The sequence below is a fragment of the Rattus norvegicus genome, chromosome 1, assembly GCF_036323735.1.
Source record: "Rattus norvegicus strain BN/NHsdMcwi chromosome 1, GRCr8, whole genome shotgun sequence".
Classification (NCBI taxonomy): domain Eukaryota; kingdom Metazoa; phylum Chordata; class Mammalia; order Rodentia; family Muridae; genus Rattus; species Rattus norvegicus.
Window position 1 is genome coordinate 179,316,383 of NC_086019.1, and position 22,475 is coordinate 179,338,857.

A 22,475-nucleotide genomic window follows, 5' to 3' on the forward strand; every position below is an offset into this window, starting at 1 on the left:
TTCAAAAAAAAATCATTTTGGTTGTGACAAGTCAGTGAGAATATAAGTAGTAAAACTAAATTAAAATAGAATAGAACACAATACAGAAGGATAGAATGGAACAGAGTAGAGTACAGAGGATATAATAGAACAAAATACAGAAGAGTAGAGTGGGATAGAATAGAGTGGAAGGAATGTAAGGGAATGCAACAGAATAAAATGAGGGAAACTGAGATTTTCATAAGATGAGTGAAGAAAATAAGTATTTGAGAATAAGAACTACAAGATAAAAATTAAGGAAAGAGTGAATAATCAGAGAAGGTGACATGGAATGCCAGCAGAAAGACTAGAATGAAAATATGGGAAGTGGAGATAGAAGAGAACCTAAAAGGAAAAGAAAGGAGCCAAACACAAACAGCCCAAGCAGAAAAGACACAGAGTCATCCATCCTGAGACGGGAATGTCATTTAACAGAACCCCGGCTTCTGTTACACACAGGCACAAGCCCATATGAGGCCAGCAGCATTGAAAGCGAGAGAACCAGGCTACTCTCCATCCAGGTTCCTCCAAGCCAAAATAATCTAAAACCTTGTATATTTTGATTGTATCTTTCATAAAAGAAAAAATTTAACGAGCCATGGGCCATGATTGAAAAGAAACATGATTACTAATGACAGAGCACGTGACATCAATCATACAAAACTTTAAGCACAATTTTATTGTTCAATGAAAAACAGCTAAACCACACATCGGCCCATGTTCTCAGAAAAAGCATAATCCAACAGAGAAAGATACTTTTTATATATACTTTCCAGATAAAGTCTCATGATGGAAACTCTTTTTCTCTTAAAGATGGAGGAAAATATGGCTAGAGAGATTCTCAGCAGCTGAGTGTTTGTTGATCTTCGAGGGCACCTAAGTTTGGTTCCCAGAATCCATATTATTTTTTATTTATATCTTAATTTATTTACAACTGTGGCTTTTCTTATAATTGATTACAAAACAGTATAATGGTGTTTTAAAATCTACTTGTGGAGGATTAATTTTATTGTATTTTCTTGGGAATTCCAATTGTTCTACTTTGTATGGTAACCGCTAGGCTATAAAGATCTCAGGGATGCCCTGGATGCTGCATTAATGCACCTAAGGGTCCATCAAAACAGATCCCTAAAATTATTCCTATTGCACTAACTGTAGACTCTTTCATCCGTACTACTAACTTTATCAAATTAATACTAATAGCCAATTTATCCACAAATTCATGTCCACAATGGACAGACTTTACCCTGATAGGGTCAGTGCTTACAGAATTCAACGAATTCCCCTCCTTTGCAGAGCTAATATTTTAGTGTAATTCGTTTCGTGAATGTGCTTTTCAATACTTGCTCCAATAACTAGTAGATGCACAGAAGAAGAAAACTGAGTAATCTGTCTACCTCTCTAAATAGTTGAAGATGATACCTGTCCAACAATATTTACCAAGTGCTCACTGTGCATAACGCACAGAGTAGGCATGTTCAGACTACACAAATGCATTTGCTTTGTCTTCAAATGGACACTTATCTCGTAGGAGGATAAGACATGCACAAGTAGCTAAAGTCCAGTGCCCATCATAAGTTGTATGAAAAGTCTCAAGGGGCTGTGGAAAGTCAGAAGAGAAAGAACTGTGTTGGAAGGCACCAGTCACAGATGATCAGTGAAGACTTTGTTGAACCAGGTCTTAATGGATCTCCAAGGCTTTAGGAGGTAAACAGACTTTGAGAACATAGACAGGTGTCTTAGTTCCTTTTATATTGTTGCTGTGATAAGATAAAACTACGGCAATTTATAAAAAAGTTTATTTGGGGCTTATGACTTTAGAGAGTGGGTCAATGACCATCATGGCTGTGATCATGGCAGTAGGTGAGCAAGTCAGCAGGCACAGTGCTGGAACAGTAGCTGAGAACTTATATTTTGAGACACAACTACCAGGTAGAGTTATAGGCTTTGAAACCTAAGCTCACCCCCAGTCACACACCTCCTCCAACAAAGCTATATGTCCTAACCCTTCCCAAACACTTCTACCAACTGGAGACCAAGTATTCAAATATATAAGCCTATGGGTGCCCTTCTCACTCAAACCGCTGCAATGGGTATCCCTAATAGAAAAACGATGTGATAGGTGGCTTGCACATGGGGAAGTACAGACATGTTCAGAAGGTTGCACACAGACAGACTTATTCGCGATGTAAAAAATAATAATAATAATAATGGAAGCTATGTAGAGAGCCATGACTTCAGGCTCAGATCTCTGAACTCTGAAGACCATGACATACTAACACACTTTATCCTCGTGGTCCCAGTGTCTCCTTTGAATTCTAATTTGTAGCTCTTCTGGCCTCCTGCTCAGCATGACTCCCTGATCTAATACTACTACAGTTTCTCAACACCATACTTATTTCCAGATTCTCTGCTGTCCCTCCCATTGCCCATCCTTGTCGCCTGCTCTCACCAGTTCCCAGTGAGCTACAAATCAGTGGCAGCTCCATTGCACCACTTGCTTAGGTCCAAATTCCTCCTTAGGTGAGGTCACCTCTGATTCAACCCCCATTCTCTCTGCTCTTTGTTTTCACCTTCTCACAGTATATCTAGGCATTGTCACTGTTTCTATAGCTCTGGTCAAAGCAGCCAGCAGGTTTTGCCAGAACTTTCTCAGTGTTTTCCTGTGTTCACTCTTGACTCCTTCACAATACTCCAAATATGGATCAAGCCAGAATAAGCTTGTTAAAACCCCAGCCAGTGTTCACATCCTTCTTTTCAATGGCTCCCTAACTCACTAAGACAGCAGAGTTCCTCCTGTCTGCCAGCCACACTGGCTCCCTTAATTCCTTACTTACAGCTGACTTAGGTGCCTTATGAGTTCTGCATATGCTTTTCCCTTATCCTAAAATATGTCTTCCTCGGAATCCACAAGACTTGCTCTCTCAATTCCTTAGAGTCTCTGTGAAGACACCTTTTCTGATCAGTGCTTGCTTATCCTGTTTATAATTCCTTTTCCCCAATCCTCCTCCAGCTCCTGTCTATACCAGCACGCTGTGTTACTCACCTCATGCACTTTTTGCCTGTCCCAGCTGCCACAGAAACTTAACAGGGCAGAGGGTACTGCATACCATCACATCTTCAAGTCTAGAACCATGTCAGCAATACAAGCACAGGATAAAAACTCTAAGTCATTCAAAATCAGAAGCTAGACAGCCCAGTGGATGTCTAGGCAGAAGAGAAACGAAGAGAAATGATAGCTTTGGAGTGGATATACAGAGTGACCATAAGTGGAGACCATTTGTTGAGGAGGTGCAGCCAGAGTCCTATTGATAACAAGAGACTGAAAGCAGATAGACCTGAGGCATTTGAAATGGACTGAACTAGAATCAGCAAGTCTATGATGTGCCTGTAAGTGCAAGTAGTACAGAGAACATGAGAATGCGTCGTTGTATACAAGAATGTGGAACTTAAAACTGGAGTGGGGCTATAGAAGGTTACCGACTGATAGTTTGGGATACCCTCCTGAATAAAAGTGGGGAACAAACTAACCTCATTGATACATGTTAAAGAGTGCTGGAATTCTTTGATTCAAATCTGAACACTCCAATGTATTTCATCATCTCATGCATTCCAGATCTAGAGCAAAGGTGGCTCAGTCGGCTTAAATGGCTTGCAGTGTTTACTTCTAGAGCATTCTTCATGACAGAGACCACAGTGCTTCTGGATAGAAAGCAAGGTATCTAAGGAAAAGCATTTGGGAAGAAACAGCTTCTTTTTTTCTTTCCCAAGTCAAAGTCAATATTTTCACTCTCACAGTAGAGCTATCACCCCAAGTCCTTTCAGGTCATTGATACTTTAGTTGAAACAGTCATAGGTGAAGTTATGTTTTTCACACCTGATAATAGTGCATCACAAAGACCACTTCACTAGCCAAATACCATCAAATAAGTTGTCTGTCTGCTGTCCATCTGTAAAACTGTAATGAATAGTTGCCACGTTTCTGTTATGTAACATAAAGTCTACCATGTACAGAAGACACTGCTCCATGAAATGAGCAAGAGATGTTTGAGTCTGTGACAGGATAGCATACATGAAGGATACCATACATGAAGATTTCCCAGTTTTTTTATGTTAAGTATCTTAAATATAGATTTAACAGTATTTGGAAGAAATTTTAAGCACATCAATTGTGAATATTCTGTAATTTATGTCATATCATAAAGCCATGCTTTATTCTTGCGACCTAGGTTCCAAGTTTAAAGAGATCTTCATTTACAGATAACCCTTTACAGTAACCCAAAGAACTGGTGCTTTCTGCTTTAAGAACATATAAAACCAATGATTAGTCAGAAGATGATCACTTCTAGTAATTAGCCCCATCTTTATAATTCCCTACATTCACTGGTAGGTAGTATTTCCTGGAAAGTACTGATCCTGAAAGAACACTCTTCAGCGATAAAGATCAGATCAAAGAGGCACTTCCTCTGTGTCTGTTCTTTTCTTCTGAGGCACAGGTAACCTGCTTCTGTTCTTGCAGAAGCCATTTGTGCCCATTGTACAGCTGGCTGACATATAAACAGAGAAACATAATCCAACTCTAATGGAGGAAAAATATACTATGGAGTCCTGAAGAAGACACGAACAGGGCAAAGTGGAAAGGGCATGAGACTTCCCACCTGCACCCTTAACAATGTGGATCACATTGAGACAAATGGAAGATCCAAAGCCCGAAACTCCTACAGAAAATGATGCCATAAGGACCTCTCCACATCTGAGGCCAGTGCTGTCAAAAGAAAGGTTCATAGTGTTTCCAGGGGTGCTGCTCAGTAAATAGTTTAAATTCCTTCCACTTGAGACAGAAAACCCAAGCATATTGGCCTCTCCCCTCCCCCACTATCGAGTTAATATTCCATGATATGCTCTTCAGACAGCAGAGATCTGCAAATGACTATTTCACAGAGAATAAGAATATATCCTAGTAGTTTTTTAAAAAGCAACCATGTGGCAGAGCCATGTTAATAAACCTGGAGTAGTATAAACTGTAAGATAGTGGCTAAGCAGAGGAGTAATTAGCCTTTAGCATCCTCTTCCTTCAAGAATGCGTCCTCCTGTGTTAGTTCTTTTGAATAGCTCCAGCTCTGGCTGCCTTTGTTGGGCTTGGAAATTGTTCACATATGAGAAGAATTAAGCCCTCATTTAACAGAGGCACATGCCTGTCAAGACTAGAGGAACAAAGACTAGTCCCTGGGGTCTGTTGAGCTCCCAGAGGCTGCCACTCATTCTGTTAGCAGTGCTAACCCTTTACAGAATGTTCATAAAACCCAATAAATCATTTCATCTACTCTGCTTAATGCATGAGAGCCTTACTAGTTTTCGGTGTTTTTCTTGTACAGCTTCACAGCTAGTTGGTTTAAAAAAAAAAAGGTTCCTATTGTTTGTTTTCAAAATGTAATGAGACTTTTCTTTTCAAGATGTGAATATCCTAAACACTATCCACATAAGTAGAGGTGGTGTCTCCTCAGATTTCCTTGCACAGATCTTTCCCACGTGGATGGTTAATCTTAGCTCACTCATTCTATAAACTCCAATGCTCTCACAGCTGGGCTTAAGCCCCGCTACAGGAGCCACTCCTGGCACCACTAAAATGGAGAGGCCTAGAACACCACAGAAGTGTCATCCTATTCAAATTCAGTACCTCATCCCTCTGGGTACAAGGGCAAGGCATTCTCTCAAGGCAGAGCATGCAATGCAAGGACTGCTTCCTGCTGGCTCTTTCCACCAGCAACCGTCTTCTTAGAAGCCCAAGCAAATCCCCTTCCTGTGTTCTTATTTCCCAGGATATACAGTGTCCCTCTGGGGAAAGATATTGATATAGTGACCTTCAGTGCTGCCTCTCGCCCCACCCTACTTACTCCTTTACCTGATGATAAGGCTGTGAAGAAAGCACCAACCATGCTTTAAGAGTCTTCAGTTTACTCAAAGCAGTGAAGGGTCAGACTAGAGTGAAATGAATGTGTTTATAATTATTAAAATGACTACTATGTGTAAAAGTAAACTGCTCATTTCACCTGACTGTGCAGCATGGAGAGAGAGCAAATTTGCCAAGGGTTTGCTACAGTGGTGCTAATATTCCCAGAAAATGCCGGAGTTGTAGGACTGACAGCTTCAATCCTTAAGATGCCCTGAACTCAGGAGTCATAAAAGCCTAGTAGCACAAGGACTATCCCCTAAGCAGCATGGGGAGAAAAACAGGCCTGGACCTGATAAGTAAAACCAGATCTAGCCAGTGGCTATCTGACAAAGCCCTACAATTAATGGGGACCATAAACAAACCATGGGAGCAGCATGGCCGTAGTTTCCCAAGAATCTGCTCCATTCCTATTTACTTAGGTAGCTGTCAGTTGTACAATGGGCACAAACGCCTTATGCACGAACAGATAAACTCTACACATGCCTCAGCAGAAAGGAAGGAATGAAGTGGTAGTAACATCAGAGTCCTTCTCATTTGTGATTATGTATCCTCCCCACATGGTTTATCCATTTTCAAAAACAAATTGTTTTCATGTTTAAACCACAATCACATCCTGCAGGCCTTGGCACAGGCAGATATCAGAATGCGGTGCCACAAATTAAATAACCCTCGAAAAAATACAACAAAGTTTATTTATAAAAAATGACATTAAGGTGAACTGTCTAATAAGAACTTAGATTTGCTTAAATAGAACATTATATGGTTCTGTTTTAGATTCATCCCTAAAGCCCTGAAATATATTAGAATTTTAGTGAGTAATTACCCTATTTACTTCAAACAAAATGGGAGGAAATCGGAAAACCATATTAAGCGCTGCCACACATCAGAAATGAAATTCTCTCATATTTTCATCATACAACCCAATAAATAAATTGTAGTTGGAAAATCCATTGGTACCAGAAGATGAAACATAACTAGCTACAAAGGAGAAACAGCCGTAAGGACTCATACCCAAGTTATCTCCACATGACACCTACTTCCAGGAAGCATGTCGGGAAATTTCCCCTTCACTGATTGACTGACCTCCACCCCTTCCCGGGGTTTCAAAGTTCCAATCGTTTAACATCTCTTTCCAAATGAAAACAAGAGACTGAGAACTTCTCTGTGCATTCTGCATGCATTGACGTAACACTTCGGTGGGATGTGTTGTAATTTCCTGCAATTAATACCTTGGAAAGCTATGAATTTTTCCCCAAAATTGTAATATTTTACTTGTAACACTAAAATTGAGTTTGAGTCACCCTTTCCATTATGGATCCCTAGTGCCAGGAATTTGTCATTAACTCCAAGACGTGTTTGCTGTCCCCTGAAAGCAGGGCTTTATAAAGGTCTTTATATAGTCCTTGTCCTAAATAAAATTTTCTAAAAGTCCCCTTAGCCAGCATCTAGGTGGCAAGCATTGCAATCCATTGCAATGAATGTCCCATGGAGGCATCCCACAATTCCAAGCTCTTCCATGGTTTACAACAGCATCCTCCTCTGAACATGATCAATGGTACAGTCAACTTGGTGTTTCTTCTCAAGCTTTATTGGCAAGAATGTCCATACTCTCTCTTTTTACTCTCAGGCCTCACATCTACCCTTTCAACCAGAATCAAAGCTACTCAGAATTTCGGGGGCAAGGTTTAGAACCCTTGCTTTAAAACAAGAAAGCAGAGCTATCTGAAGGACATGCAGAAGGTACGGGACAAAGACCAAGCGCAGATGCACTGAATCCCAGTCTGGGCTGCCTTCTGTGAGCACATCTTTCTTATCTTTCTTCTTTGCCCTGATTCTCTTTTGTCTCCATTTGTGTATTCATGGATTCATAGAATCCACTGATTCTAGGGAGAGCAGGTCAGTCACCTTCATGAATCCTCTTTTCTCAGCTTGAAAACCATGGCCTCCCAGAGCCAAGGAGAATATTTAAGTGTGGAATTAATCCATTGTCCCAGGCAAAGTCAGGAAAATTAGTCAGAAACAGGTATAAATATCAGTAAAAATGGGCTTTAAACCCTGGGAAAACATTGTCCTGCAAATAGTTGCAAGCAATTTGGAGACTTGATTGTTTTGAACTGGAAGCAACCATCAATCACAGATGTTCAATCCCAAGAGTTAGGGATGACATATGACGAAGGCAGACACAAGATGCAAAGACTGACAACCAGCCTTTTCTGAAAGAGGAATGATGACATTAACCAGGCAACACTGTACTCTGTTCTAGTCTCTTTTGAGGCTTATTTTTAGGTAACCTTATAAGATCTTGCTGTTTTTGCATTATTGTGTTCGGTTTCTGTTCATGTAATGTTATACTAAAACATTATCCTAAATGACTAAAAACTACTTTGGTGTCATTTTTAATAGTCAGTGACAGACCACCACAATGAATAGACAATAAATTTAACTTAATAAGATCTTTTACTGCACATTTAAAATTTTAACTTTTAAATTATAAAAGCACTTAGAAAAAAGTTAATCCTAAACTAAAAAAAGATAGCTTAATTTTAATTCTACTATTCAAACACATTTGCCTTAATGACTGTGTATATAGAGGACATCACAAATCAGGGTCCTAGTCAGGGATTCATCTCGTTGGGAAGGAACAATGCTAGCAATATGAATGTCAAGTCCAAGTCACAGAGTTCGGGTTACCTACTCTACAGACTACTAAGATCTGAACTCTCTCCTGCAAGAGACCATCTAGGGCTTAGGAGTTCCAAGGATATCCCCCATCCTAAAATGGGGTCCATGTGAGGTCTCTCAGAACCCAGTGAATCTAACAATCCAATCAGAATTAATCTCTTCAGAAACACAGCTGTGGTGTGGATGCTGAGCTGGGGAGTGTTGGAGCTGGAATTTCTCAGTTGGTAGAGAGCATGCAGGTTCCATCACTCTGGTGCTGAGCTGAGTCCTCTGACCCTCTAAAGGCTAACCTATAGAACCCAGTAATCCATCCTACTAGAGTATTATTGTCAGGCACAAATCCCAGGTCAGTAAATGGCACCCCTACCCTACCTTGCCTTTACATGACAGGAATACACAGAGCACACAAATAATTCAATGGAATACTATACATTTCCCCATTTCTCAAGACACCTTAATCATCACAAAATAATTGGACACTTTTTGTTCCTGGGCACTGGGGCTCTGATACCTGTCACTACACTCATGCCTATTCTTTCAAGTCCCAGCCAGACCCCAGCTTATAAACTGTTTGAACCTTATGGTCTGCAGTAAAGTGCAAGTCAGGAGAACGAAGGGCTAACACACACAGGATGAAAAAGAAGATGTCCTTCATTGAACCTTCACTGTCAGCTGGTGGGGGGAGGCATCCCCCTTTTTTTGGAAGTTCTCAGTCTTCAATTGCCTCCTCTCAATCCACTCAAGTATATTAATTTCATAGTACCCTAAATTTATCTGGTTCTTCAACAGCTAAAACCAACTTCTACCAAATCCAGTTTCAGAAACACCAGAATAGTGGTCATAGTTTATAAGAAATGTTTTGTTTATTTGAGACACTTTTCTGGCCTGAGATGACTACCATCTAAAAAAAAATGACATCAGTTTTAAACCTTTCTTTCCCTAAAATAAATATATATTAATACACATATAAAGAAGTTATATCAATAAATATATTCATACATAAAGATGATATGTACATATGCATATATGTGTGCGTGTGTGCATGTGCGTGCTTGTGTCCATGCATGAGGCAATTCCAGCACAGAATAGCACGGCCTGTTCCCAGGAGCCTTTACATTGATGTAGCAGTCAGGCCAGTCTGTTGACCGCCTCCCACCACACTAATCTCAGCTACTGCAGGCAGACATTCTGAGAGAGAGTCCTTTCTCTGAAATACACAGGGAACAAAAAAAAAAGTCAAGCCTGCCACCTGACTGAAGATGGACTCTACCATCATTTTGATCCGGGAACTATTACAGTTTCCTCCTTGAAGGATGCAGATTTATATTTTCCTAATGGACAGGGTGGTAGGGGGAATGGATGCAGCATCTGGCAGGAGACATTACACGTTTTGCATCATTTATTTTCTTTTACTTTGAATAGGTAAAAATCTTGGGCTCTGACTCTAATAACTTTGAGTGGGTATTACTATATGTAAATTAAAAATGGCTATGTCAGGACATCCCTCAGCATTCAGAAGATATTCCCTTGTGCTCCGTCAAGTGCCACACAGTATATCAATTTTTATTCCCATCTCTCAAGCCTGGTATGCATACTGTTTAACTTCTTAAATTCTAAGTGTAGACATAACTCACAAAAGCCAGGCAAGTGCTTGACTTATGGGCCATGGCACATGTAAGATTTATACCAACAACTTTGTAAGACAAGGTCTTCTGTGTTTGTGCAGCCACACTGCACAACTTCATCTGTGTTTAAAAAGCTATAAAATAAATTGGAAAGGTTTGTTTACTGTCCTTCTAATTTCTCAAGCACCATCGATCTAATAACAAGGCCTGTTTTAGCATGAGAGCAAGGAATTGGACCCTGGTTTCCAAGAATAAAATGCCCTGTTCCCTTCTGCACCATCATCAGACAGCATTGTCTAGTTCTTAGCTGACCATTCCTACACTTCTGAAACGCCTTACTCCCTGACAGTGGAAACAGCTCTCATTTGGCAGCCAGAGGAAATAGTTGCTTTTTCCTTTGCCTGTAGTTATTATGGAGATAATAGTTGATTACAGCATTACACAATGATTATCTTCTAACCACATCGCCAATTTGTGGGTTCTGAACATACATGTGTGTATCTACATAGACTCACATATGTGCGCTTACAAAATATGTCCATACCTGCTTCCCCTTACGATCTCTGAAATTATTCCCCCCATCACCCAGGAGAAGTACTAATGACAGTGTGGCAGCAGATACTAGGCATGGGCTTACTTGGGGACTTTTAAATTTATCTCTAATCTCGAAACTACTGTAAGGTACTGTAATCATCCGTTTTAGGGATTAGGAAAAGAAGGCTCAGAGATCTAAAGCAACTTGTCTAGAAGCTAGTAAATGGTAAAACAGACTACAAAGCCAATCATCAACTGGACTGGAATCTACATCCTGATTCACTTATCTCCGACACCTGTGCTCTACTATAACAAGTATGAATCCAGGTCGCTTGGTTTATACAGAGAAACCTAGCTTCCAGTGTTCCTAAATTCATGCATTTCTCATGGATGTTAAAGTTTAGTCAGTTTTACAATGTTAAAACACTTTAAGAAAACAACAGGTTATGAGTTAGTAAAGTGCTTGCACAGCATAAACAAAGCCCTGGGTTGCTTCTCAGAACCAACCAAGCAAGGCATGGTGACTTATACCTATAATCACAACACTCAAGGGATGAAAGCAAGAGGACCAGAGCTTCATTGTCATTCTCACCTTTACTGCGACTTCTAGGGCATCCTGAGTGAGACCCCCACTTCACAATTAATTAATTAAACAAGATTCCCCTCCCCCATCTCTCCACATGCTCATGACTGGCCTCTAATCGTCTCTCTCTCTCTCTCTCTCTCTCTCTCTCTCTCTCTCTTTCTCTCTCTCTCTCCCAATCTCTCAACTTCCTCCCCATGCCCTGAATAAACTATTCTATACTATAAAAAAAAATTAAACAAACAGAAATTTGGATGAGCATATGTGTGAATGTAGTATTGAAGTGTACAAGCATATGTGAATACAGGTACATATACATGACAGCCAGATAAGGCTCTGTGACTTACTTTGTTGAGACAGTGTCTCTCACTGAACCTGGAACTTAGCTGGTGACCAGCAAGTCCCAGAAATCCTCTGGTCTCCACCACTTACAAAGCAAGTTCACGCATGAATGTGACCACACCCAGCTTTTAATGTAGGTGCTGGGAATTGAACTCAGATCTTTATTCTTGCTCAGCAAGCATTGTTACCTACTAAGCCATCTATCCACCCCAATAAGAATGTGTCAGGGTAGGGATAGTTTAGTTGCTGGTTAAAAAATAAACTGTTTAGAATAATACTAAAAGTCATGTGATCTCTGAAAATTCACTTTCTACATGTCCTGTCTCTTTTTATAAGACCATATTTCCTTTTTAAATATGCCATCGCCTAGAAACACACACATGATATCATCAGTTTCTTGTGTTCCTCATATACCCCTATATAAATTAAAAGTCAAACTACTGGAAACACTAGCCACAGTTACCTGCTTCAGATATAGTCTGTTTAAAGTTTCTAGGAAGTTAAGTGTCTGTGACCAAAGACGAAGGTATATCTTAACTAGTCATTTAGTTTTTAGGTTATATCTCAACTCTCTGAACTATTGGAAGGATGGATGGATGGATGGATGGATGGATGGATGGATGGATGGATGGGTGGAGGGTAGACGGATGAGTGGAAGAGTAGGTGGATAAGAGAGTGGATGGATGGTTGGATAGACAGATAGATAGGCAGTCAATCTAAACAACCCAGGTTTAGCATTTAGGTATGTAATCTATACTATAATGTAAAGGTCAACATTTCTCAATTCTTATTACCCACTACAATTATACACAAAGAAAATTTTAGCTCTGCCAGTGCTAGGACTATAGTTTAACTAATTAAATAATTACATCAGGATATTTCATATGGGTATTAGATGCCAGTACTTTTTAAAGTCTTCCATGTAATGACAAGGTACAAACAAGGTTGAGAATCACTAACATGCAACATTGTCAGTCAATGCCCATTTTCATCAACAGAAACATGTTTTTAAAAAAGTTTTTAACATGAAGAAAGGTTATTGACCCTCAGGATAGACACAAACTACTTTAAAGTCCCTAGAAAGTAATGCAGACTAGAAAGTTTATATGCAGATACCAAAAGAATTCTCAACCATAAATATAATCTCAAACTATGTTACAAAAGTTTCTAGTCCATTCTTTTTACCTCTTAGTTGAAGTAAACTGAGTCCAATTATTCAAATTTTCCCATTTACTAATAAATAATGTGTATTCTGGTTTGACCATGCACATCTAAACCCCAGCAGTCAAGAGGTGGGGCAGCCTGAGTGCTTAGGATTCAAATGTAAGAGTGATCAAGGTCTTTTATTTTACAGACCAGTACAATTTAATAAACAAATAAACAAACAAGCAAACACAAAACCAGAGATCTACATGTAGTTCATAGCATTTACCAAATAAAATTACTAGAAAAAGAAGCAGGTAACATCTATGATGACTATAGCTCCCTAAAAAGGAAGGACATTTTCAATTCATAAAAGGTGAAATGTGAGAAGTGTTGTTGCTTTTAAGTTTGGCTCTGTGATCAACTTGTGACAGCCATCTCCTTCTCTGCTTTCCTGAGTGAGGACCTTGAAAGCAGCCTAAGTTATGCTGTGGAGGAGGATATGTACCACCTCTTCCCGTACTGCTTTCTCAAGTGTTTCCCAAACTTCTGATTGATCCAAATGCAGGTGCTCAACCACTATTTGCTTGAAGTTTTTATATTTATTAAAGTTGCTTTTCTGTTTCAAATACATTTATTTCATAGAAAACATTTTGTCACTGCTTAAAAATCAAAACAAAAATGGCTCATCAGTAGAAAAATAACCAGAACCTTGCAAAGTAGTGGGTTTGAAACAAGGTACCCGCAGGGCTAAGTTAGGGCTACTCCCAGAAGACACAGGTTACTAAAAGAAAACTCAGTGCCAGGCATGAGATATCTCCTTAGCAGTTATTAGTCGGGGCAGGCCACCAAGCACCCAAAACAACACAGCCTATCAACTCTTGGTTGCCTGCCATAGCTAAACAGCAGGCCCCCAGTGCTGAAGACAGCATAGTTACAGAACACAGAGAAATCTATTTTGAAATGAACAGAAAACTATGCCCCTGCTGGCTAGCTGCCATAGTGCCAAAGGGTACTGTGCAGGCTCCTGGAAAAGCCACCAAAGATCTGGCCTAGCAGTGGACTCTGCATGCTACAGTACTGTCCTGCCAGGCAAGATATATTGGCAAAGAGATACTGGCATTACTGTTATGGGTTAATAAACTTCTTTCTAATTGATTCTGAGGCTGTTATTATAAACCTGGTCAAAAGTCCTTGGCAAGGAAGGTCACTGGACCTAGTGAGGGAATTAACATGTTGTCAAACCGCCTTCTAAGTTTTTATTTATATCCATATATTTTTGCTGCTCTCAATCATGATTAGAGAAGCTTCTTTTTACAGTGGACAGTCTCTCATAACTGGTCAAAATATTAAATATTGGGAACTGAGTACTCATATTAAACAAAGTATTATTTTTTTAAAAAAAGAAAAGTAAGTATTTATCCTAGAAGTAAATAACCTGAGGCCTCATGTGGTGGTCCATGTTCTTAGTGGTAGCACTTGGAAGTTGAGTCAGAAGAATCAACTGCAAGTTCAAGGCCAGTGTGGGCAATGTGGTGAAACGTTATCTCAAAAAGAAGACAGTGATGAAAAATTACTTATCTAATTATTGTCATAGTAGAAACCTCTCTGACACATACATATGAGAGAGGCAGGGGCGGGGGGAGGAAGGAATGAGATTGACTAAAAACTTATATAAAACTGAACCCTCAAGGAGAAGAGGACCAAGAAACCAACAGAAAGAGTTACTTTCTCCTTATAAGACTGAGTCACTGCCATGTAATGTCACCTGCTGATGCCCCCAGGATCATCTTACCCACTGGGCAGCTTCATGCCCTGCCTAGGAAAAGAGGAGATTTTCTACCACTTTAGTCCCAAGCAAGAAGACTCTCTGGCTTCCATAAATTTTCAGAATCTCTGATTTAGGAAACTGGGGATAGGATCTGAGAGATGAACAGATCTGGGAAGCTGGGGGCTACAGAGAGTTCCAAGGCAAGAGGGAAGGCTCACACACAGGAACGCCACAGTCTCACAGACCCCACTTTCCCTTTGCATAGCATCTTTGCACAAGGCCACATTTGGGAAAGCAGGAAACTAGAGGATTAAGTCTTCAGAGCATCGTATGGGATCTTGTCTACACTTTTCTTATTTCTAGACCCATTCCAAACTAAGCAATCGGGAGTGATTAATGTGTAGTTTTAACCACAGTAAGGGTTTGTCATCTTAGCTTTTATGGCCCTTGCAATTCATAAATTACAGCAGCTTTACCTATTCTTTATAATCTAGAAACTTCATTATTAAAATGTTTGAAGCAGGCTATACAGCATCTATCATTACTTTAAAAGTTAATTATATTACAGAAAAGAAATAATTAGATTTGCATTTTTATCTTGGTTTTAAACTTCGAAAGAAGATCACCACAGCTTGCCTGTGGGCAACTGAAAAAGCATGCAGTGGAGAAATAGAGAGGAGAGAGGGTCTGTTTTTCTTGGCTAATTCATGATTGAAGATAGAATTACAAGATATTTTTAAGGGCTTGCTGAAGCTGGGGGCTAATCCTAGACTTCTAAGCTTTGTTTATTTCATTGCATGGCAAGAGACTACCAGACACATGTACAATGCCAATAGAAGTATCAAATTGCTTTCGATGGATTTACTTGCTTCTTTCCAAGGCTTTTGGAAGGAGATCCATTACCTGATCGATACCACACAGAACCAGACTGTTTGCTGGAGCCTAAGCAGGAGCGGCGTTATTGCCTTGCTTCTCAGCACTAAACACAGTTAGAAGAGAGATGCGGCCTAAGCTGGTCTGAGGGCGGCAGCCAGCTCTTGAACGTGCTCTGCTCTAGCCATCTTGGAAAGACAATAAATGGAAGGTCCAGCTCTTAAAATTAGAGGTCAATTAGATACTTAACGATGAAGCATATCTTCAAATATATATCTATTATTTTATGCTAGCAAAAAATTAATTAACCAGGTCAAGCAGGCCAGGAAGGCTAATGTACAAAGTAATTATTTCTGATCTTTAGACAACTACTTCCCATAAAAAGGTTGTCCTTTATTCTGCTCAGCAGATACCTGAAATGTCTTTAGTAAATCATCCTGAAGTAAGCCACAGGCAAAGCTTAGCTGAAAGACGGGACATTTCAAGCCATCTTGTTTGATTGCTTAAGGTGATTGTTTTCTTCTTGGAATATTTGTGTATCTCTGTATCACATGGCAGGAAGGAGAACATACGTTTATTGGTGTTGTTCTGCCATACAAGTAATGCAGACACACATGACATATACCAACACCATATAAGTATATCATAACCACAATAGAAAATGCTACATATGAAAATATTCACATGCTCTTAAATCTCCCATGATACAAAACTGAAAAACAGCATGGGGAAAGGTTAATAAACAGCATGTTCTACAGCAGTTACAATTTCTGGCTTTCTAAAGATAGAGTTCCCCATCTAACATGTTTCTGAAGTGATAGAGAGGGGCAAGGAATATTGGGTATTAATCATAAATTAATTATGATCCCAAGCTTCCCAGTTTTATTCAAGAAGATGAGTATTCGTGAACTGACAGCATCAGCCCTTACAGAAAGCCAAGTGCCTGAGGAAATCCCCAGCAGCCATTTCCTCTGGAAGAGTCTGTTCTTTAGTCAGTCTTAGAGACAGACCACTTGAATGACTCTAAACCCTGGTCTGAAAAGACTTGGGTCACTAGATAACACCATTCATTTCTGGGAAAGTAAATTTTTTCACAAAGGTGTTTTAATGAGCTGGATTCTCTTACAAAAACTAAGTTGCAGCCCTAAGATGCCATCATTAAATGTATTCCCAATGACAGGTGCCAGTGTGGGATATTGTATCCATGAACAATGGCTTTTCTGATTAAATCTATAATTTGGTCAAATGAAAGTAGATGAAGGAATATATAAAATAATAAGATCTAGATTTATAAAATATTTTAATCTAGTATAGCCTTATCTTGACTAGTTGATTAAAATACTATAACAACTTTTTAAATACATTTTTTGAAGTGGTTTCTGTATGCCAGTTCACATAAGTCATGAATCAAATTCTTCAGGACACTGGTTGAGGTATTACAGTGAAATTAGTAGGGAAAGTAGGTTGAAATGACTGAAGCCATCATCTTCCTTTAGGACTACAGCATTAAGAAGCAACTTTGCTGAGTAGGAAAACTCACATTCCATGACCTCTTTGTTTTATATCGCATTGTCTTGCTGTCCAGGAATATCAATCATGCCTGACTTTTCCTGTGTTCCATAGAGGATATCCACTTAATATGTAACAACCTTGAGGAATCACCATTTCCCAAAGAACAATCATGGATCTGCATTCAAAAGGCAAACAGCATCTGCTAATATTAAACTATGTTAATAATCCTTTAAATCATAATCCCTATTTTTTAAATGGTGTTAGCTCACTAAAACCAATTAAAAGATCACAAAATCACTAATCATATTTTTTCAACTCCATTTACACAGTCTTAAAGATCCTCTCTAAAAATGTAGTTAGGATCCACCAAGGCAGAATTATGTAAAATAAAAATGTTCAAAGAGGAAAAAAATATTAAGAAAATTCTTTCTCAACTGCACATACAGGTTCTGAATGACTGCACATAAAATTCTCATCAGGACCTTTACAGGACCATCTCAGCCACAGCTTTTCCTAACGCCAGTGAAAGATCATGGTTTTCATTCTGGGCAAATCATTGAGGTTTTCATGTGTTGCTCTTATAATAGGTCCAGATGTGTTTCCTGCAGTTGTTAAGAGAGTTTAGACATTTTCTCCTTTCTTCTGAAGCTTGCCAATTGAAAGACAAATCAGCTTAGTGAACAGAGGAACGTCCTGACTATGGCTACTGAGTAACAGACGGCTGATTGTGAGACTGAGCATGTATGCTAGCAGGTTCTTGGCCTCCAGATGTGAGAAGGGTGTAAGTGTTACACTTTTTCGAAATTGTCTTTGCAGTCCTTGGGAACTTTAAGTAAAGTGTTGATCTGGCCTTTAATCCCAGAGCTAGGGAGCAGAACAGGTAGATTTCTCTGGGTTCAAGGCCAATCTGGTCTACACATTGAAATCTTGTCTCAGACAAAAAAAAAAAAAAAAAAAGCTAAGAAACTAGATTTAATTTTTAATCATCTGGTTTGTTCTGTTTCAAAAGGAAGAATGTTTCCTTTGTGTAAAAAAATTGTTGAAACAGTCTTTAATCTCACATTTTCCCCCTAAAAGTTAATTGAAATTAACCCAAAATTAATCCAACTATATACTTTCTTATAAATTAGACTATGTTTATAGCTGGTAAGAAAATACCTTTAAAAATTCAGCTTACTCATATACTCTTCCAAAGAACTGATTGAAAAGTTGAATATCAAAACCATGCTTTGTAAGAGTCAGAGATAAACAAGTTTAGTGCAAGGAGTGTTTCAGCATGGGAAAATGCTTAGAGAAACCGATTTCCTCCTGATAAGTGCTGCTGAGATGGGTCAGGATCCCACAACAGAGGAAACAGCAGGCACAAGTCTAACCGTTTACTCTAAAAAGCACAGAATCTTGTTAGAAAGAAACTTAAATCCCTAAAATCAGCCTAACAATGCCAGCCGTGCAGCTCTGCTGTTTTATAACTTGGATTTCTGAGTTCAAATGCTGATTAGCTAAATTAAAAAATAAACAACAAAAGTTAAAATTCTATTAGGAAACTTGAAAAAAGGAGAAGCCTCTCTCTCTCTCTCTCTCTCTCTCTCTGTGTGTGTGTGTGTGTGTGTGTGTGTGTGTGTGTGTATGTGTGAGTATGTGTACTTGTACACACATGCATGTGCCAGAGGGTACCGGTAGGGAAGGCTGCACAGCATGTACGTACATACCTGTGGAGGCCAGAAGTCAACCTCGCATGCTAGCTCTCATTTGCAATCTGTCTTACTGTATTAAGGCATGGTCTCTTGTCAGCTTGGAGCTTACCACTGAGGCTGGTTCCCCTGTACTGGGTTCAGGGGTGGAATTCAGGTCTTCATGCTCTATGACAAGCATTTTACCAACTGAGCTATCTCTCAAGGTCCATCCCTATTTTCTCAAACTGAGTATTCAGGCTAATATTTAGTTAATTGTGTTTCCACAGTTACTTAAAACACTCAATTTCATGTTACAATGATAAAATCATATGTGATGAGTAACTATAATATTTCATAGACTACTATGACCTAACTGCTATGTATCTGAGGTTTTCAGGAGCAGGGCAAGGTGTCAGTCAAGGCAGACCGCTGATATAAATAACATTGGCTGAAGAGCAGACTGTATTAGAAATACATAGACACATACTCTTATTAGAATGTCCATGCAGAGGACTAACTGATGTGATTTAACACCCCTGAGTTCTTGGAAAGGGAGCCAGAGAAGCACGTAAGAAACCACAGACTAGAAATCCTAACCCCAGGAGAAGGAAACACACTGGAAACTTTAATAAGGGCAGACAAGTCGCCACCTGGATAGCTATGTAATTAAGAACCTCAGCATGAGACATGAAAAGGGTATCAGGAAGAAAAATTATTCCCAGATTTAATTGTAAAGTCTGACCATCACAAATGCAAAAGACATTCCATCTTGATTTTTGAAATGCAGGTTTGAATACAAAATCAGAACACAGCCAGAAAACGCATTCCAGCTCAATCCGCCCAGTGAAGTTGCTGAAAACAAAAAGCTAAATTGAAGAGAGGCACCTCTTCAGACACCATTAGAACTGTCAATGTAGTCATGGTGCCCAGCAAAGTACGAAAGGTTAACAAAATGAAGTGAAGATCTAAGTTAAAATCACTGGCATTCTCCAATACCGTGGAACATTAGAAGAAGCTTCTATGAGTTCATGCTATTGGTGTTTCTGGAGGTGCATGAACTTCAGGCAGGGCATCAACTTCAGGAAAAGTACGCAAGATGCTCAGAAGATAGTGGCTTAGCTGTGCTAGTCTAGATCTCAATAAGTTAGAAAATATCCACAATGAACAAGAGAAAGAATTCCATTGCTGGTTAAGCATAGCTCTGGGACCAGTGTTCTGAAGGTTAATCTAGAAAACCAGCACTTTCTAGAATTCATACTTAGTTTTCTCTTCAGAAATACAACCCATTCTCCCTAACTATCTGAAACAGCTGCTAGTTGAGTTAATCATCAAGTGTCTAAAGGAACAAGATAAATCAGACTGTCACCTTCCTTTGTAGACCTGTAATGAACTGCACATTTTTATACTGAAGCTAGAAAAATAAGTAAGTAATAAATAATGGCTTCTCTAAAGTAAGTTACAACTATTCAGAACCAGTTTTTTCTTGCTGTTTAAATTGTAAGCTCCTTGAAGACAGGCCACTGTTCACTGCTATGTCTGCTTTCCCCTGTATTCAAAGAGAGTGCCGTCAGTATTTGCTAAGAAAGAAATTCATTATCAATGGGCTTTTCTTGGATTCTTCTCAGAATTGACCCAACCAGTCCTTCCTAACAAGTAAATAAAAGTAATCTTCTTTCTGAAGCCCTATTACATAATAAAACACAAAGCAGAAACTGGCTTTTAGCAGTGAAAACAGCATCTGTATGCTGCCTTGGAAACCAAGAGGTTTCAGCCTGGTGGCATTAGGATAAATGGAAGAAGGCAGGATTGAGGAGGTGGGTAGGTGTACCCTGCTCACACATCACACCACAGAAGGATGCTGTGACCAAATCTTGCTGTCCTTTTGGACAACAACTGTGTACAGCATCGTCCTTGAATAACAGCCACATTGGCACTGTTGATAAGATGGTCATTTACAACACTTTAAATTCCATTTTGAAGGAGGAGTACACCTACAGATAGTCAGATGAGGGTAATAAAACACACTGACCTGGATCTGTTGCTGCAGGAGATTAATCTTGTGCTGCTGCTGTAGAAGTTGCTGCTGTTGTCTTGCGATCTATCAGAAATAAAGTTCCATTAGGTTAAAATGAAACGCTTGCACCTTTGCCATTACGTCTCCGTCTCCGTCTCCGTCTCCGTCTCTCCTGGTACTCCCTGATGCTTTACTGCACCTCAGTTTGGAAGGAGACCATGGGATCGGGGAGGACAGGAGAAGAATCTGAGCTAGTGGGGTGCCTGTGCTTTATCCAAAAGTGCAAATGACAACCTTGTGCCCTTAGCTGAGAGCTAGCTCCTCAATCTGCACGGACTTGCTGCACTGACTTCCACAGACTTTGGAAACTAGATCCTTGCAGAATAAAACAGAAAAATCCAGCCACATTTGTCTAAATAGGATAGTCTGGCTATAAAAAGTAAAATCTGCAAGTAAAAGGCTTCCTGATGTGCCACGGGTTTATTTCTGTCATTCAGCCCTGACAGACTTATAAATATTATCAAAAGGACAGAACAGCTTAGTACACAGTGAGAAGATCCTTGCTTTTCTGATGACGCTCTGGGCTCTACAGAGCGTTTCTAAGACAAACTGTGCTGTAGTCTCAATCACCCTTTGGGGTGACACACTTGTTCACAGGACAGGATCTGCATGCAGGTGTTATATTCCCTTTCTTTGCACAGCAATCATCTCAGAAGGTTACCTGGGCCACAAAAAGAAATAGTAGCCATAAAACACAAAACCTAGTGGAGTCTGCCCCTGAGTAGGGCAAAACCTTTCCTAAAATGGTGGACTTGCTGCCTAACTAGATGGCAGTCAGCGTTCAGCTGCTCCCTTCGGCTGCTCACTGCCCACCTCACAGTTGACTACAGCCTCAGGCTCTAAAGAGGTTTCTTTCAGAGTGTGCACTGCCAAGCAGGGAGGCGTGGGAGCCCAAGAGCTCCCAGGAGGACCTGGTTTCATAGTGCTTTGTGCTCAAGAGCTCCTCTTTCTACCTATTTCCATAAGCCAGGAATCAAAAATGAACTACGTTGGGAGTGAAATGAGCGCCAATGATGCCGGTCTCTACCCCGTTCATCTTCCATCACCTGTCACCCTCTCTTGCCTAGAACAGGAGAAACACCCAATCATGTCGTCCAGCATAGAAGGACAATAGTGGGAGACTTCCTGATGCTGCTTCATGGTTTCTGGGGACAACTGGCTCATACCTGGGGTCTCTAAGCAATCCCAGATTGAGAACGGGGATTACATTTTCTCAGAGTTTAGAGTCCATAGGAAAACAGAATTTAATCAGGTTAGGACAGCCTGCTCTGGCTTGCTGCCACTCAAATCAGAAACCGACCACTCACTTTGCAGCTCTAGGTATGGACGCTGGAACCTTTGAATATTTATTTCCCCTTAGCAAACTGGTGAAACGCCACTAGGCATCTAATATTGATGGTCCCTCGTAAATGATAAAGTGCTGCCTAGAAATGCATCGGAAACACCACAGCGCAATTACCATCATCCACTCTACACACATGGGCCTGACACAGTGAAGTATGGTACATAAGCACCATGTGGCTCAAACTCTGAATTTTATTTGCCGATCGGTTGAGCTACACGCTCGCTTCATTGAGCATGACAACCTAGTTTTAAGTGTCATTTAATTTTCATTTTGAAATATAATTACAAAGTGTTCACTGTAAGATATCACTCGTCTGCAAATGTGTCAAGATTAATTTGTGCTAGCTT

At 39.8% G+C, this 22,475-nt stretch overlaps 1 protein-coding gene across 30 annotated transcripts in view; it reads right to left on the bottom strand.

Moving 5' to 3' along the window:
• Sox6 (SRY-box transcription factor 6) overlaps window positions 1–22,475 on the bottom strand; it is a 611,566-nt gene that overhangs the window by 158,705 nt on the left and 430,386 nt on the right. For all 30 annotated transcript variants that reach the window (XM_039106334.2, XM_063285244.1, XM_063285274.1 and 27 more), the window contains one exon: window positions 20,739–20,807. In XM_039106334.2, the coding sequence (XP_038962262.1) occupies window positions 20,739–20,807 (69 nt within the window). The remainder of the gene's footprint in view (window positions 1–20,738; window positions 20,808–22,475) is intronic.